This window comes from Brassica rapa, chromosome A06 (genome assembly GCF_000309985.2).
Source record: "Brassica rapa cultivar Chiifu-401-42 chromosome A06, CAAS_Brap_v3.01, whole genome shotgun sequence".
Classification (NCBI taxonomy): domain Eukaryota; kingdom Viridiplantae; phylum Streptophyta; class Magnoliopsida; order Brassicales; family Brassicaceae; genus Brassica; species Brassica rapa.
The window spans coordinates 25490801-25506154 of NC_024800.2; the positions used below are offsets into that span (position 1 = coordinate 25490801).

At 34.1% G+C, this 15354-nt stretch overlaps 4 protein-coding genes across 5 annotated transcripts; 3 read left to right on the forward strand and 1 right to left on the reverse strand.

Annotated features, from left to right (window-relative positions):
- Positions 1-532: 532 nt before the first annotated feature.
- On the reverse strand, positions 533-3720 carry LOC103875303 (protein PECTIC ARABINOGALACTAN SYNTHESIS-RELATED). The gene is made up of 11 exons (XM_009153814.3): positions 3249-3720; positions 3118-3168; positions 2954-3044; positions 2801-2877; positions 2588-2676; positions 2313-2432; positions 2008-2124; positions 1764-1907; positions 1547-1670; positions 1264-1455; positions 533-1177 (listed from the first exon to the last, which is right to left on the reverse strand). The coding sequence occupies exons 1-11, from the start codon at positions 3546-3548 to the stop codon at positions 818-820; spliced, it is 1665 nt and encodes a 554-aa protein (XP_009152062.1). The 5' UTR covers positions 3549-3720; the 3' UTR covers positions 533-817.
- Positions 3721-4102: 382 nt separating this feature from the next.
- LOC103875304 lies at positions 4103-4881 on the forward strand. Of its 2 annotated transcripts, XM_033273031.1 has the most exons (3): positions 4103-4478; positions 4615-4642; positions 4712-4881. In XM_033273031.1, exons 1-2 carry the CDS (start codon positions 4186-4188, stop codon positions 4622-4624), a joined length of 303 nt encoding a protein of 100 aa, XP_033128922.1. In that variant the 5' UTR covers positions 4103-4185; the 3' UTR covers positions 4625-4642; positions 4712-4881. The 2 variants fall into 2 exon arrangements, with proteins under 2 accessions (XP_033128922.1, XP_009152063.1); XM_009153815.3 differs by having other exon boundaries at positions 4105-4478; positions 4615-4864.
- A 311-nt stretch (positions 4882-5192) lies between these two features.
- Positions 5193-7665, forward strand: LOC103875305 (NDR1/HIN1-like protein 13). Its single transcript, XM_009153816.3, has one exon. The coding sequence runs from the start codon at positions 5441-5443 to the stop codon at positions 6521-6523; it is 1083 nt and encodes a 360-aa protein (XP_009152064.2). The 5' UTR covers positions 5193-5440; the 3' UTR covers positions 6524-7665.
- Positions 7666-9024: 1359 nt separating this feature from the next.
- Positions 9025-14873, forward strand: LOC103875419 (cytochrome P450 71B34). Its single transcript, XM_018659660.2, has 3 exons — positions 9025-10921; positions 13263-13843; positions 14091-14873. Exons 1-3 carry the CDS (start codon positions 10810-10812, stop codon positions 14703-14705), a joined length of 1308 nt encoding a protein of 435 aa, XP_018515176.2. The 5' UTR covers positions 9025-10809; the 3' UTR covers positions 14706-14873.
- Positions 14874-15354: the final 481 nt, after the last annotated feature.

Here is a 15354-nt window from a genome sequence, read left to right on the forward strand (position 1 = left end):
CTTTGCTGATATTAGTGCTGTTCGTTTCATTGACGCGGGTTCCTGCGGCTGCGGCTGCGGCTGAGTCTGCGGCTGCGGCTGCGACCATTCGTTTGATTGTTGTCTCTTCTTCCCGTAGCAATTCAAGAAGGAACATCATTTGGAGTTAGTTTCGGCTGCATAAGATTAGTAACAAACTAACAATCAACCCAACCATAGGGAAGTGGTCTAGTGGTTGACGGATTTTTGGGAGATCCGAGTCCGAAACAATCTCACGACATTGAACTTTTATGGTTATCGGATATGTGATCATATTTTGAAACCTGTTTAAATATTTGAAGAGAAGATCTATCTGTATACTGCACTTCCCTATGAAGATAGTGTAGGTCTTTTCTAGATCGGAGATACACATGTTTTGTTTTTTTTTAAAGAATAGTAACAATGGGAATGTAACGCTGAAGAAAGAGAGATCTCGTGGGTCTCCCAAGGAATGTGTTCAGTTCTCATTTGGGAGGGAGACCAATGTGTTCTCTTGTTCCTCTGCAAAGTCATCTTCTTTCATATTTGTATATCTCAAATCGGAGTTTCAAACCAACGTTTAAACATGACTCAAAGCTCAAACTATCTTTGTAACTTTTTTTCTTCACTAGCAGCTTTACATAATATCAAATGATTACAAAGACAAGGCCTTAAAGGGTTAAAAATAAGGGAAAAAGAAGAAAACAAACTACCAAATCTCTAGTCTCGTGCTCCTCAGACAAAATCCAGACCAAACTCTATCTCCTCTTCTTTCTTTATCTTAAAACCAATCAGCTCACAATGCTAAACAAAAGCATCATCAAGCTTTACACATACATGGAGTGAGAGGATTCTCCCAAAGATCGTAGTTAGGGAAAGTTTCTTCAGGCAAACCAGTACGTGTTTGATGGGTTACAACTACATCTTCCACAAACGTCGCCCATCCCATGTAAGGATCCCCAAACGATTTGGACATCAACCCTTTATCCGGTTTGATTGATTTCTGTCGATGACCCATATATCTCCTCGCTCCAATGATCAGTTTTGCAAAGTTTCCACCGTGTGTCATCACAAACACATCTGACTTCAAACACACCAAGAAATCTAGAGCAGCCAGGCTTGTTACGTGCTTTCTAAAGCTTGCTAGTTCCTCTTTCCCTGCTAAATCCTCCTTCGTTACCTGTTTAACAAAAAAGGAAGATTGTGTGAGAGAGAGAGACTAAGCCTGCTGAGTGGGTTTGATGAGATAGGGTTCGGTGTTCTTACCAAATTTGGGAACATGTTTCTTAATGGAGCCATACGGTTTTGGCCGCCATAGACTTGACCAGATGCTACATAGATTTGTGTTTCTTTTGGATAACCCATTGCACGTAGGATCACAGCAACTTCTCCTGGCTCAAGAGGGCATCGTCCTTCTTTGCGCTTCTGCAAGGCGAGCTGCCAGAGATGAGAACCATTCTGCAATACATGTCAAGCATATTCGTTAAGCCAGCGGTTGAGGATGTTTAGGCACCAAATACGAGTAATGAACCACTTTTAAAAACGTTACCTTGAAGCGCCGAGGCCATTCCTTTTGTCTGTACTCTGCCATTCTAGCTTTCTCTTCCCTTGTTCCCACAAAATCACAAAACGATAAACCAACCATTCCTTTCTCGAATCTAAGATGAAGAGCCCTACAGAAGAGAGAAAATATATGATCTTGAGTCAAAAAGATGCTTAAAAGTCCCAAGTTAAAACAAAGTTTCTAGATGTCTGATATCTCATACATATAGGGATTTGGATTTCCAGTACGGTTTCTCATTCTAGAAACAAGTGAATCAGCCATCTGCTCTATCTCTGGGAGAAATTTCAGGGCGTGATAGTTTACACGGCATCGTAACCTGTTGATTTCTTGAGGTACATTGTCGTACCTGCAAATTTTACAGCACCACAAGGATAATATCATTCATCTGTGTAGACAAAAATTTCCAAAAGTCTGAGACCTTAACTAGAGGATATAGATTATAGTACCCAAGTCGATCTACAAAAGGCTTCAAGGCCATTATTTTCTTCTCCTTTATTCGCGGCAAAACATTGTCTATATAGAACTGAGCCGCTGCATATTTGGGAATGTTTTTGACTGTTCTTCTGCAGAAGACAAGTAGAAAACTCGGTCAAAGTCTTATCTAATTTAAAATGTATTGATTCATTTTAAACCAGATATACACAAAAGGAGGACCAGATGACGCCATAAATCCACAAGCTCACTTTTGAAATCTTCAAACAAGTAATGTTATAATCAACAAATAGATAAAGAGTTGAAAAAAAAAGTAAACCTTATACTAGAGAATAACTCTGCTTTATCAGTGAACCAGTCAGGTATATCTCTAACGATTCGGACGTCATCCTTCAAGTAATCAATGAAATGATCTACATCAAAAATATCTTCAAATTTCCTGCAAAAGAAAGCTTACAGATTCAGTAAACTTTAAAGAAAACAGAGAGAGTACCTGACTCGATCATCAATGTGCTTGCATAAATAATCATAATTAGAATACAAAGTAGCAGCAGTAAGTAGAAACTTCAAAAAGTAATATCTGAATAAGCTTACGTCTGGTCTTTCCAAATTTGATCCTGCTTAAGTACTGGCAGGATAAGAGTTGCATTCATAATCTTGGCAACAGCTACTGCATTACAGATCTGGAGGAAAAGGGCACAACTCAATGAAAAAGAAAAAGAAAAGAAAACGCAGCCATTTGCTTTTTGAATCCAAGACAAAGCGGCGGAAAGAGGAAAAGGAGATAAAAGCATGAAAGATACATACAGCAATGCGCTGCTGATTCAAACCACCCTCAGCATGAATGAATACATATCCATTTGTTTCATTCTCAGGAAGAAGATCTGAAAAATAAAGTTAAAAGAACTGAACTTTCTCAAAAAGACAGATCAAGCGCAGATCCCAATCTCATCTTAATACCTGAGACTCCACCAATCCGCCGCTCAGCGCAAGGCTTCCAAGAAGTAGTTGCAGACAAAGGATTCTCCCATGGAGAAGGCGACTCTTTTACCTACAAACGCAAACAAATACACAACAATTCAATCTAATGGATACAAAACACACACCAAAGTTGATACACTTACATGAGGACAGTTAAGCACAATCCCATCTTTCTTACACAAGTAAGGCACATTCTGCAGACAATCAACATAGAGATAAGTGTTTATAAAGCACGAATCTTTCAGAGTGAAGATCTCGATTCGTAGAGACTTACCAAGTGATTAACGATCCCGTAAACGGAGATCAAGCTCACGACGGCGAGAATCAATATCAAAAGAAGCGAAATCTTATTCTTCTGGGGCGAAACCCTAAGATCGTCGCCGAGGAAAGGAAGCAGCGAGTGGAACCCAGATACTGACCAGATCGGACGGTGACGAGGGCGCCCGTCTTCGTCGTCTCCGCCGTTGGGTGAGTGATCGTGCACGTGAGGCGAAGACGAGTCCTCGTCTCCGACGCGTAGCGGAGAGGAAGAAGATCGGCTCCCGGCGGAGCTCGAGTGCCGCAACTCCGCCATTGCTCGCCGAGGGCTGAAAGTCGCCAGCTTTACTTATCGATTCCCTCTCGCAATCTCTGTGGATAAGCTAACAGTTTTATTCAGGTTAGTGTTGGAGACGATGCAATGGTGAGGGAGAAGCTTGGAGAGACTCTCAAACACTATACAGATGTGAGAAAAACTGAGAATAAAGAAAGCTTTTCTGAAAGACTTGTTTGTTGTTCACTTCATAGTCAACACTCTCTATCTCAGCCAGAGGGTTAGCTTATTTTATATTTATAAACTCATCCCCATATAGTATTATAGTTACATAAACATCCTTACGTTCTCTGATTTGTCTCATTTCCTCCTCATAGTCAAGACTCTCTAGTTCAAACAGAGGGTTAGGTTATTTTATATTTATAAACACATCCCCACAGTTTATTATAATTACGTATCTATCCACTAACTCTCTGATTTGTCTCATTTCCCCCTTCGCTAGTTCACACTACCAAACTCAGAGTGTTTGAGTATTTTGTATTTACAAAATAGATCCCTATAATTTAATATAACAACATAACCACCCCTAAATTCTCTGATTTGTCTCATTTCCTCCATCGTTAAGCCCTTTCTTTAACCTAGTCGTCATTCACTCTCCGTCATCACTCTCTTGGGGAAGATGAACACGATAGCGAAGCGAGTTACGGGACTAGTGACTCGGTCGAGTCAGAGCCAGTTGCAGCAGGAGAGAGGGATAAGGGTGAAGGTGTTCTCGGGGGATCTAGACAAGGCCCTGACGATACTGCAGAGGAAGATGCAGTCGAGCGGGATGGAGAGGCTGATCAAAGCGCAGCAGACGCATCACATCAAGAACTCGGAGAAGAAGGTTCTTGCTAGGAAGAATCTTGAACGCAAGATCAAATCCATTGACTTTGCTCGCAAACTCCAGTCCATCCTCATCAAGAAAGTCAGGTATAATCATCATCTACTCACACTTGCTCTCTCTTGAACATACACTGTAGGAATCTTCTCTTTGATCATTGTTGCTATAATAGGATTCAACATATTTGTACTGTGTAATTGTTTCTCTCATTTTCTTTCTTTGCAGAGGTTTATGAGAGCTGAGCCGAAACGACGGTGTTGCTATAACCATTCATCATCTTTCTTTACATTACATTTTCAGGGAATGGATCTTGATCAGTCCTAGTATCTGTGATATATATCAACAGTTGTGATCCAGATTCTTTTATTTTTCACTTTGAACTTTTTAATGAATGAAATCATTTTGGAATTGTTATAATCTTGGATAACTGTTAGTTGTTTATTCTATGAATAATCAACTTCAGATTGATGGAGTACATTTACTCTCGAAGTTTGTTTATGGATCTTACATTTAGTTCATGATAGGACACTGTGCCCTGCTTATCTGCGCCTTGTAATGAAAGCGAGCCTCTCTACCTGTAATGTTTTTTCTGTTCCAGTCATTATTTTTGCCGTACATTGTAGTGGAAAACTCATTGAGGAGGGTAGGTAACAACATCTCCTTTTTAAAAGTTCTTAACCATTTCTCTCGTGGAGAAAAAAAAAATTGGCTTGAGTAATGTACAATGAACTTATAAAGCTAGAAAGAAAGAGAGACTGTTTGATAGATTATCTTTCTTTTTGTTTACTTCAAAGGACAAGGAATCTACAAAAAGATTACTTGCTTCGATGTATAACTTTCAATTATTTATGTCTTGGGAGAGATTATCTCACACAACAAGCATCCTTACTTGAACTTGTCACCAAGTTATCCTCCTCTTCCTCTCTATCTCACATTTAGAAATTGTTTAACAGTTGAAACCTCCCTCTCTTACACTCCTCTCATGCTTTCATCTTCAGCTCTTCTTTAACTCAAACTCTTCTTTTGATGCTTTCTTAGCTTCTTCCTCTAAATGTCTCATCACCATCACTATGAAACCAACCCTCATTTCGCGCGCCTTCCATCTCAGAATCAACACGTCAAAGGTGGTGGTGCCTCTACCTCACAAACACCCCCACATCAAACCTCAAAATCTCACCCCAAAACTGCACCAGGAATCCAAATCAAGCCTCGTGATCGCCACGGTAAACGACCAGTCCAAGAACCTCCTCATTCCGTGATACCTGTACCACTAAGACCAGAAGAGAGACTACCACCACGGGAAACTCCAAACTCTTCCAAAATACCAGTACTATCAAGCCCTGAAGAGAAACGACCACCACGGAAAAACCCAAACTCTGCTAAAAGACCGTTACTATTAAGCCCTGAAGGTCATCAACGATCTCCACCACCACAACAACCACAAGCACCACGCGGTTACGCAACATCATTACCTCCAATAGCCAAACCAACTCCATGGAGAAACGCTCCAACACCATCACCGCATCGCCGTGGTGGCCACCGGACGCCACCACCTTCAAGAGACCAAACAAACACAGCCACATGGTCAGCTGCATTCTGCTGTGCCATCTTCTGGATCATTCTTATCCTCAGCGGTCTAGTCGTCCTAATCGTCTACCTAGTGTACCGTCCACGCTCTCCTCACATCGACATCTCAGCCGCTAACTTAAACGCCGCTTATCTCGACATGGGGTTTCTTCTAAACGGAGACCTAACCATGTTAGCAAACTTCACAAACCCAAACAAGAAAAGCAGTGTAGAGTTCAGCTCTTTGACGTTCGAGCTTTACTACTACAACACTCTTATAGCGTCTCAGTACGTTGAGCCTTTTAAGGTTCCTAAGAAAATGTCCATGTTTGCGAATGTTCATCTCGTGAGTAGTCAAGTTCAGCTCGAGCCAACGCAGAGCCGTGAGCTGCAGCGTCAGATTGAAACCGGTCCGGTTTTGTTGAACGTGAGAGGAACGTTTCATGCACGTTCGAACTTAGGGGCGTTGTTTAGGTACTCTTATTGGTTGCATACTCATTGCAGCTTTTCTTTGAATAGTCCTCCTTCAGGAGCTATGCGTGCTAGAAGATGCAGTACCAAACGCTAACGTATTTGCTATTTTCTTTTGCTCTATTTTTTTTCGACACATTCGGAAAATAATTGATTTTCTGTACTCATTGATAACTCTTATCAGATTTGTTTAAATATTTGATTTTATGTGCGTTACTAATTTTTACAAAGTATAGAATTAATGTTCTAAACTTAGAATGCTCTATTAAGCCTTTCTTTTTAAACTTTATTAATGTTTCAAGAAAGAGATGAATAATATACCAAATCTTTTGCTTGTAATTTTAACTTGCTCTTAAATCTTTGACTTGTAATAGTAATTTACTTGCATAATAAACACCAAAAAGTTGTGTGAGATTCTTGTCCACTAAAGCACCAAAAACATATATTAATAATTTTCCCTTCATAGTTGAGAGTTGTGACATCAATCAACTAAGTAGATGTGTAAATTAAGACTACATTTTAGATATGAATCATTCCCACTGGACGAATATTATATAAATATTTAAAATTTTGAAATATTTTCAAGAAAATGATTTGAAAATTTTCCCCAATAATCATGGTTTCGTGTTTCTTTTGCATTGCGAATGATGTACTTAGGTGTGGACCAAATATATCTTTTTGGGTTCTATTTCTAATCCATTGTTATTTTCATTTTTATAATAACTTTTTAGAAGTGAAATTGTTCTAACACATCTCTATTTCTTTCTCTATAATATAGATTTCTATTTTTTTCTCTGTTTATAGATAAGAAATAGTATTTCTCTATTTTTTACTCTACGTTTAAAGATTGTTATTTTAGAAAAATACATTAAATCATATCTCACCTTAATTATAGAGTTCTTTTATTTTAAAAATGAAAATAGCAAAACACATTGGAAATAGTCTTAAGTCTAAATTTATTAAGCCAACTTTGGATCAGCCGAACAAACATGGATCCACCGGATTGATCTTGTACGGTGCATTCAATTCTATTTCACTTACATTTTTTGTCATGTTTGCAAAGTGTAATTAAGCATGGGAATAAGATCCGTAAACTGAAATCCGTAGAACCTGATCCAAACCCAGTCAAAAATGTAAAAAATATTCGAATGAATCTTGTAGTGTGTTACAAAAAAAAATATCTGAATCCGAAGTGTTATTAACCATATCCGAACAGATAACCCGAAAAATCCAATAAATCAAAAACTCCAAAAATTATATCCAAAGTAACCGATCCGAATGTCTAAATTAATAAAGAATATAAAAATTTCAAACATAAATGTGCATTTCACGTATTTAATTTCATATTTATTTTGATATGATATCTAAAAATAAGTATAAATAAATATCTTAAACACTCAATTCTATATAAATAAGTATATATATTTATATTTTACTTTTAAACTTTAGATTTTACTTGGGGTAACCTGAACCGACTCGATATAATCTGAATCCTAATGGTGTTACAAAAAAACTAAAATCTGAAATACCCAATCCGAATGCTAACGAATACCTGATCTTCCAGGTTTTTTTTTGTCAACAACATAAACAGACTCAAACTGACTCTGCAAACCAAACTGGTAGCTCCGCATCCATATGGACGACAAACGACGATTGTTTTCTTGCATTGCGTGCTAGGCTGTCCGCCTTAGAATTCTGGGCCCGTGGTATATGGATGATTTCTGAGCTCTGGAAGCTCATCTTCAAGATCTTTATGTCTTCCAAATAACTTGCAAAGACTGACCATTCTTCTGGTTCCGAAACCATCTTCACAAACTGAGAACAATGCGTTGTAAATGTAACCGTAAACTGCATGAGATTCCACATACATTCCATTGCCCAAATCAAAACCTCGATCTCCGAGTGTAAGAGTGACTGAACCGCTCTTGTATTCTTCACTCCCATTAAACCATCAAAACCTTCCAGAGTGCTATACAATCCTTTTCTGGAAAAGGGTTCTTTGGTTTTCCATGACTCATCTGTGAAACACCATCTACATGGGATAGCCGGTACTATTGGTTCCACCGACAAGCGAGAATGGTCGAGTGTCTGTATAAGTAAGTTTTGTACCTCAGCTCAAAGTGATGACTCCGTTTCAACTAATAGGATCAATATCCAAATTGCTAAAAACTTTATTATTGATGATCTTCCAACTCCGGAGAGACCTCTCAAAATAAATGATCTATGTTTCTAAAGAGAGTTTGAGTGGAAAATATTTATGGGTTTGATGGAATTCTAGAGAGCGCTCAAACCTAAACCGCCGGTGGACATTCAAAAAACACATGATTAATAAATTTTTCAGGGTCTTCACATCTTGTACAAATTGTATCCCCTTGTATTTTCTGCGCTAATACATTTTTTTTTTACCCCAATACATCTTGTGACCAATTGCTATAAAAAATGATTCATTTTAGGTAGACACCGAACTTTTCAGCAGTGAGCCGAACAAAAGACGATATTCTGGTAATGTTCTCTTTTCATCCGGATACATTCGTTCTAATTGATATCCTGATTCAATCGTGTATTCTCATTATTAGTAAAATACCATTCATCCATCTCGATCTGATGACGAAAACTTCCAGGTCTTAGTGTAATCATTTCACCTATCGTTCAATATAAGTTCTTCTTTGTTGGTTAACTCCACTACGAAAGTTTAACTATCTGAATATAAGAAATATTCGGTTTCTTAAGGGCTTCCAGGCCTTGATGAGAGAACACACATATATGGCTCGGATCCTTAATACAGAAAAAGCATTGAGAAATAAGAATAATTATTTCTTTTTAGTTTCCTCTAGTCAAAAATAAAATAAAATAAGAATAATAAATTATCCTTTTCCCCAATAATTAGTCTCCCTCACTCCAGCCAACAAAATGTACCCAAAAATAATGGAAACAGTTTTTTCAAGTATCCTTTTTGTCATTTACTTACACACACTTATTCTCTTTGTTGTTTTCTTAATTAAAGACTGATATTTTCTATAACGAGACTCGTATATGGCTAGTTAACAATTTGAGTCAAAAATATATTGTACTGTATAGGTTTCTGTAGAGTTGAAACATATATTTTGGTTGGAGAATACAATAATTTAGCATTTGTATAATTATTTTATAAACCTTTGTAAATTGTATGTCTATTTATAACATTTATTACCAATTTTACATTCTAAATTTTACTTTATAAAACATTTACAAAATATTATATTCAAAAAATGGATGAAAATATAGAATCATATGAATCATCTCCATATTTGGTACTTTCGCAAATCTTATGAATGAATGTGACGAATATTCTCTGTTAAAATTTAATTAGCGATTTGAAAAAATATTATGATATGGGTACTGTAGGATTGGTTTTTAAAAATCTCATGTCTATGTTGTTTTTATTTACAATTTATTAAATGGCAATAATGTTTAACCTAAATCTAGCTTCATAATGTTACACACAAAATGGAAAAATAGCTATTCCCTCTATTTCATATTAAGTGTTGTTTAATATTTTTTAACATTAATTAAGAAAATTGTCAAATTTTCTGTTTTACCTCTATTCATATAGTTTTATGTTTTTTTATTACTTAATGAATTAAAAATAAAAATAAAATTAGAAAATTGATTAAATATGTGAATTAGAATGTAAAACGACACTTATAATGAAACAAAAATTTAAAATTGAAATGACACTTAATATGAAATAGAATGAATATCGACTCAGGGCCAGCACAGATAGGGGGCGAGCGGTGCGATCGCCCTGGGCCCAATCCGTTGTCCCCTACTTTTTAATAGATAAGAGTCCGATTTTATAAAAAAATACATGTAAAAAAGGGCCCACATTTTTTTATATGAAAGTATTTTTTTATTTCCATAGATTTATGTTTAAAAATACTTCTAGTATTTTGAAAAAAAGAATATATATCTATCAGATTTTTTTTAAAAAATAATAGTTTCAAAATTAATTTTTTTTCTTTTTTGCTCCAGGACCCATAACACCATTGAGCCGGTCATGTATCAACCACACAAAGTACAACACATGTTTCATGATGATAAATAGCATTGGCTATATAACCCAGTTTCAATGAATATCTTGAGAAACACATCTATAATTAGAAACAGAGAACAAATACCAAACATTAAAGAGAAACAAGAGACAATGTCTATTTCTCTCTATCTCGTCGGTTCTCTAATCATTGCACTCGTCTTTATAATATTCCCGAGACTGATCAAATCAAACTCCAAACTTCCTCCGAGCCCTCCGAGCCCTCCAAAGTTTCGATCATCAGAAACTTGCATGAGCTGGGAGAATTGCCACATCAGTCTCTTTGGAGACTGTCCAGAAAGTATGGTCCCGTGATGCATTTGAAGCTTGGTGCAATCCCAACGGTCGTAGTTTCTACTCCTGACACAGCAAGACAAGCTCTTAAAGTCTTTGACCTCAACTGTTGTAGCCGTCCACCATTGGCAGGTACTATAACTATTATATATAATATGGTGAATCAGATCACATCTAGTTTTTATAGTTAGACTAATTAATGGGTTCGAATGGTAACTTATGAAACAACTGCTGAACAGTTGCGGTGAGGTTCTAATAAACATATAGATACATATTGTACATAGCCTTATAGTATTTTACAAGTTTTTCTATCAAACATGTAAAACATTTTGATCATTAGGAGACAATTGGGGAAAAGTATTATTTTAGCAAAAAATATTTCCTATATATTCCATATTTATATACGATTTACAATAAGAGTTTTCACTTATGTTTTAGGAGTTTAACCTAATTCTTTGTATATAATATATCCTTTATTTTTCTCAAAAAAATACATCATTTGTTATCCTAACTAACTAGGTGTTTTGCCCGCGATGCAGACTTAAACATTTTCATAATTTTTGAAAAGTTCTTTGTACACTATATTCATTATATATTAAAATAAATTTTAAAATAACTTAAAATTATATTATAATTATATAATTAAAAAAATTATTTGATTAATATTTAATTATGTAATTTATGTTTTTAACTTTTTACTAAAATATTTTTTAAGATAACAATACAATATATATATAGAGAAATTATCTTTTTTTTAATTATATTTTTAGATTTTGGATAATTCAATATTCTATTTATAATTATATAATTAAGAATTTAATTTGATTAATATTTAGTTATATAATTCATGTTTTAACTTTTTACTAAAATACTTTTTCAGATAACAATACAATATATATATATATAGAGAAATTATTATTTTTTAATTATATTTTTAGATTTTGAATAATTCAATATTCTATTTTTAATTATATAATTAAGAATTTAATTTGATTAATATTTAGTTATATAATTCATGTTTTAACTTTTTACTAAAATACTTTTTCAGATAACAATACAATATATACATAAATTATCTCTCTTTTTAAATTATATTTTCAGATTTTAGATAATTCTTACTATTATTAATTTTAATCAATTATCTAATCAAATAAATTAAAATTTCGTTTTTTTTTTAATTTAGTGATACATCTTATTTGATTAATATTTAGTTATATAATTCATGTTTTTAACTTTTTACTACAAGACTTTTTCAGATAACAATACAATATATACATAAATTATCTCTTTTTTAAATCATATTTTCAGATTTTGGATAATTCTTACTATTATTAATTTTAATCAATTATCTAATCAAATAAATTAAAATTTCGTTTTTATTTTTTTTTAGTTTAGTTTTACATTTTATTCATTAAGGGTATAAACATTATTAACCACTTTAAATTTTAACGTGAGAGCTTGATTCCAAAAAATTACTTAAATTTTTTTTTATATTGTTAGATTTTGGATAATTCAATATTCTATTTTTAATTATATAATTAAGAATTTTATTTGATTAATATTTAGTTATATAATTCATGTTTTTAACTTTTAACTAAAAAACTTTTTCAGATAACAATACAATATATACAAAAATTATCTCTTTTTAAATTATATTTTCAGATTTTGGATAATTCTTACTATTATTAATTTTAATCAACTATCTAATCAAATAAATTAAAATTTAGTTTTTATTTTTTTATTTAGTTATACATTTTATTCATTAAGGGTAAAAACGTTATTAACCACTCTAACTTTTAACGTGAGAGCTCGATTCCAAAAATTTAAATTATCTCTTTTTTAAATCATATTTTCAGATTTTGGATAATTCTTACTATTATTAATTTTAATCAATTATCTAATCAAATAAATTAAAATTTCATTTTTTTTAATTTTGTTATACATTTTATTCATTAAGGGTATAAACATTATTAACCACCTTAAATTTTAACGTGAGAGCTTGATTCCAAAAATTTACTTAAATTATATTTTTTTTAATTATATTGTTAGATTTTGGATAATTCAATATTCTATTTTTAATTATATAATTAAGAATTTTATTTGATTAATATTTAGTTATATAATTCATGTTTTTAACTTTTAACTAAAAATTTTTTTCAGATAACAATACAATATATACAAAAATTATCTCTTTTTAAATTATATTTTCAGATTTTGGATAATTCTTACTATTATTAATTTTAATCAACTATCTAATCAAATAAATTAAAATTTAGTTTTTATTTTTTTATTTAGTTATACATTTTATTCATTAAGGGTAAAAACGTCATTAACCACTCTAACTTTTAACGTGAGAGCTCGATTCCAAAAATTTACTTCGCAAATAATAGTATAGATAGATAGATAGATAGATAGTAAAATAAAAAAAAAATTACATTTTTCTCTGTTTTAAATTTTCCAATGATTTCTTCAGGTTCAGGGAAACTCTCTTACGACTATAAGGACATTGCTTTCTCTCCTTATAATGAGTACTGGAAAGAAGTAAGAAAGCTCGCGGTTCAGCAACTCTTCAGTTATAGACAAGTTAACTTGATTCAACCCATCGAGGACGAGGAGGTCAAGTATCTCATGGATTCACTCGCCAAAGCAGCTTCTCAGAATAATCCGGTTAACTTGGGCGACAAGTTACTTGCTTTGACTGTGAGTGTGGTATGCAGGGCATCATTTGGTGTGGTTTTCCAAGAGACTGTGCTCAATAATGACAGTTTCAACAAGTTAATCCGTGAGGCATTTGAGATATTGGGAAGTTTCTCTGCCTCAAATTTTTTTCCGTACGTGGGATGGTTCTACGACTGGTTAACAGGTTTACAAGGACGGAGGGGAGAAGTTGTGAGAGGTCTTGATGCCTTCTATGAAGAAATGATTGGTACACATAGACAAGAAAAGAAAGAGGGGAGTGAAGATTTTGTGGACATGCTTTTGAGGTTAACGAAAGAAGAAGCTGTTCTTGGCAATGAAAAGCTCACAAGAAACCATATCAAAGCAATCTTGATGGTAATTAATGAAAGACTTGAAAAATACTTGTTAGAATACTCAAGGCCGATCGTGGACATAGGCAATTGAGACATTCGTCCATGAAAAACTTAAGAAATAATTTACAAAAAAATAAGCGACCAAATTTGTTTAAAAATTGTTTTATTAAAACCTATAATAAAATGCATGTAGACTCCTAAATTTCAGGTACGACCCTGAGTAAATTAGACATGGGATTCTGACATGTTCTTCATGTTTCTGTTGACAGAATGTTCTTCTGGCTGGGATCGATACATCTGCAGTAAGCATGGTGTGGACAATGGCAGAACTGGTGAGGAACCCACGAGTGATGAAGAAAGTTCAATCCGAAATCAGAGACCATGTCAAGCACAAAGGAAGTATCACCTTCGATAGCATAGATCAGCTACCCTACCTGAAAATGGTGATTAAAGAAACATGGAGGCTACATCCTGTAGCACCTCTTCTGCTTCCAAGAGAAGTAATATCTGAGTTTCAGATCAACGGCTACACAATACAACCCAAGACACATCTTCATGTTAACGTATGGGCTATTGGGCGTGATCCTGATACTTGGAAAGATCCAGAGACTTTTCTCCCAGAGAGGTTTATGGATAGCAACATTGATGCAAAAGGACAGAACTTTGAGCTGTTAACATTTGGAAGTGGTAGGAGAATGTGTCCTGGAGTGTACATGGGAACATCAATGGTGGAGTTTTGTCTAGCGAATATGTTGTATCATTTTGATTGGAAGTTACCAGAAGGCATGTCTGTAGAAGATGTCGACATGGAAGAAGCTCCTGGGCTCACTGTGACAATGAAGAATGGACTTTCTCTTGTTCCTATGAAGTTTTTTGATCATTGATCACTTGAACTACCCCTTCTTCTTGCTACGATGAAGTATTTGGATCATTGATCACTTGAACTAAGTTATTTGATTAGATTATAAAATAAAGTACGTTATCGACCGTACTAAGTGTTCCTTTGTTTTGTTTTAGTAAGTCTATCCAATAAAAACTCTCTATTTCTTTTTCTTTAAAACTTTATAACTTTTAATTTCTTCAGCTTTAATTTGAGTTTTTGGGTATCCCATAAGCTAAAGAAATAAGGGAATCAAACTTCATGAACCGGACAATACTAAGTTTTGTGTCCTTTTAATAAGTTTTAACTCATCCAGTATATATTTAGTGCAAATCATTTCCTAGTCTTCTTGTCGGATATACTCTTCACAATTATTGTGTTCACTAAATAGTCAAACTATTCGGCGCTTCCTCACCTTTGATTATTATTTTTTTTTATTTTTTTTATTATTTTCATAAATTAAGTTATTGTAGTGAGCACTGCTAAAAATTGTATATATGCAATATGGCACGAGAGAAATGTGAGAAGGGTTGGTGAAACATCTCAGCCAGCAGCTTGTTTGATTGCAAGATTAGACAAGTTGGTTAGGAATAGAATCACATCTCTGAAAAGGAAAAATGACATTAAGTATGAAAAGACCATGGAAGTGTGGT

Bases quoted from the DNA above. Each gene is read 5' to 3' on its own strand.
- LOC103875303 (XM_009153814.3), bottom strand. From the start codon at position 3,548: ATGGCGGAGTTGCGGCACTCGAGCTCCGCCGGGAGCCGATCTTCTTCC. The intron at 2,125-2,312 runs GTTTACTTTTTT...TGTCTTCTGCAG, and splicing joins GAGTTATTCTCTAGTATAAG to AAGAACAGTCAAAAACATTC. The intron at 1,908-2,007 runs GTACTATAATCT...TAAAATTTGCAG, and splicing joins CCTTTTGTAGATCGACTTGG to GTACGACAATGTACCTCAAG.
- LOC103875419 (XM_018659660.2), top strand. From the start codon at position 10,810: ATGCATTTGAAGCTTGGTGCAATCCCAACGGTCGTAGTTTCTACTCCT. The intron at 10,922-13,262 runs GTACTATAACTA...TGATTTCTTCAG, and splicing joins TAGCCGTCCACCATTGGCAG to GTTCAGGGAAACTCTCTTAC. The intron at 13,844-14,090 runs GTAATTAATGAA...TTCTGTTGACAG, and splicing joins ATATCAAAGCAATCTTGATG to AATGTTCTTCTGGCTGGGAT.
- LOC103875305 (XM_009153816.3), top strand. From the start codon at position 5,441: ATGTCTCATCACCATCACTATGAAACCAACCCTCATTTCGCGCGCCTT.
- LOC103875304 (XM_033273031.1), top strand. From the start codon at position 4,186: ATGAACACGATAGCGAAGCGAGTTACGGGACTAGTGACTCGGTCGAGT.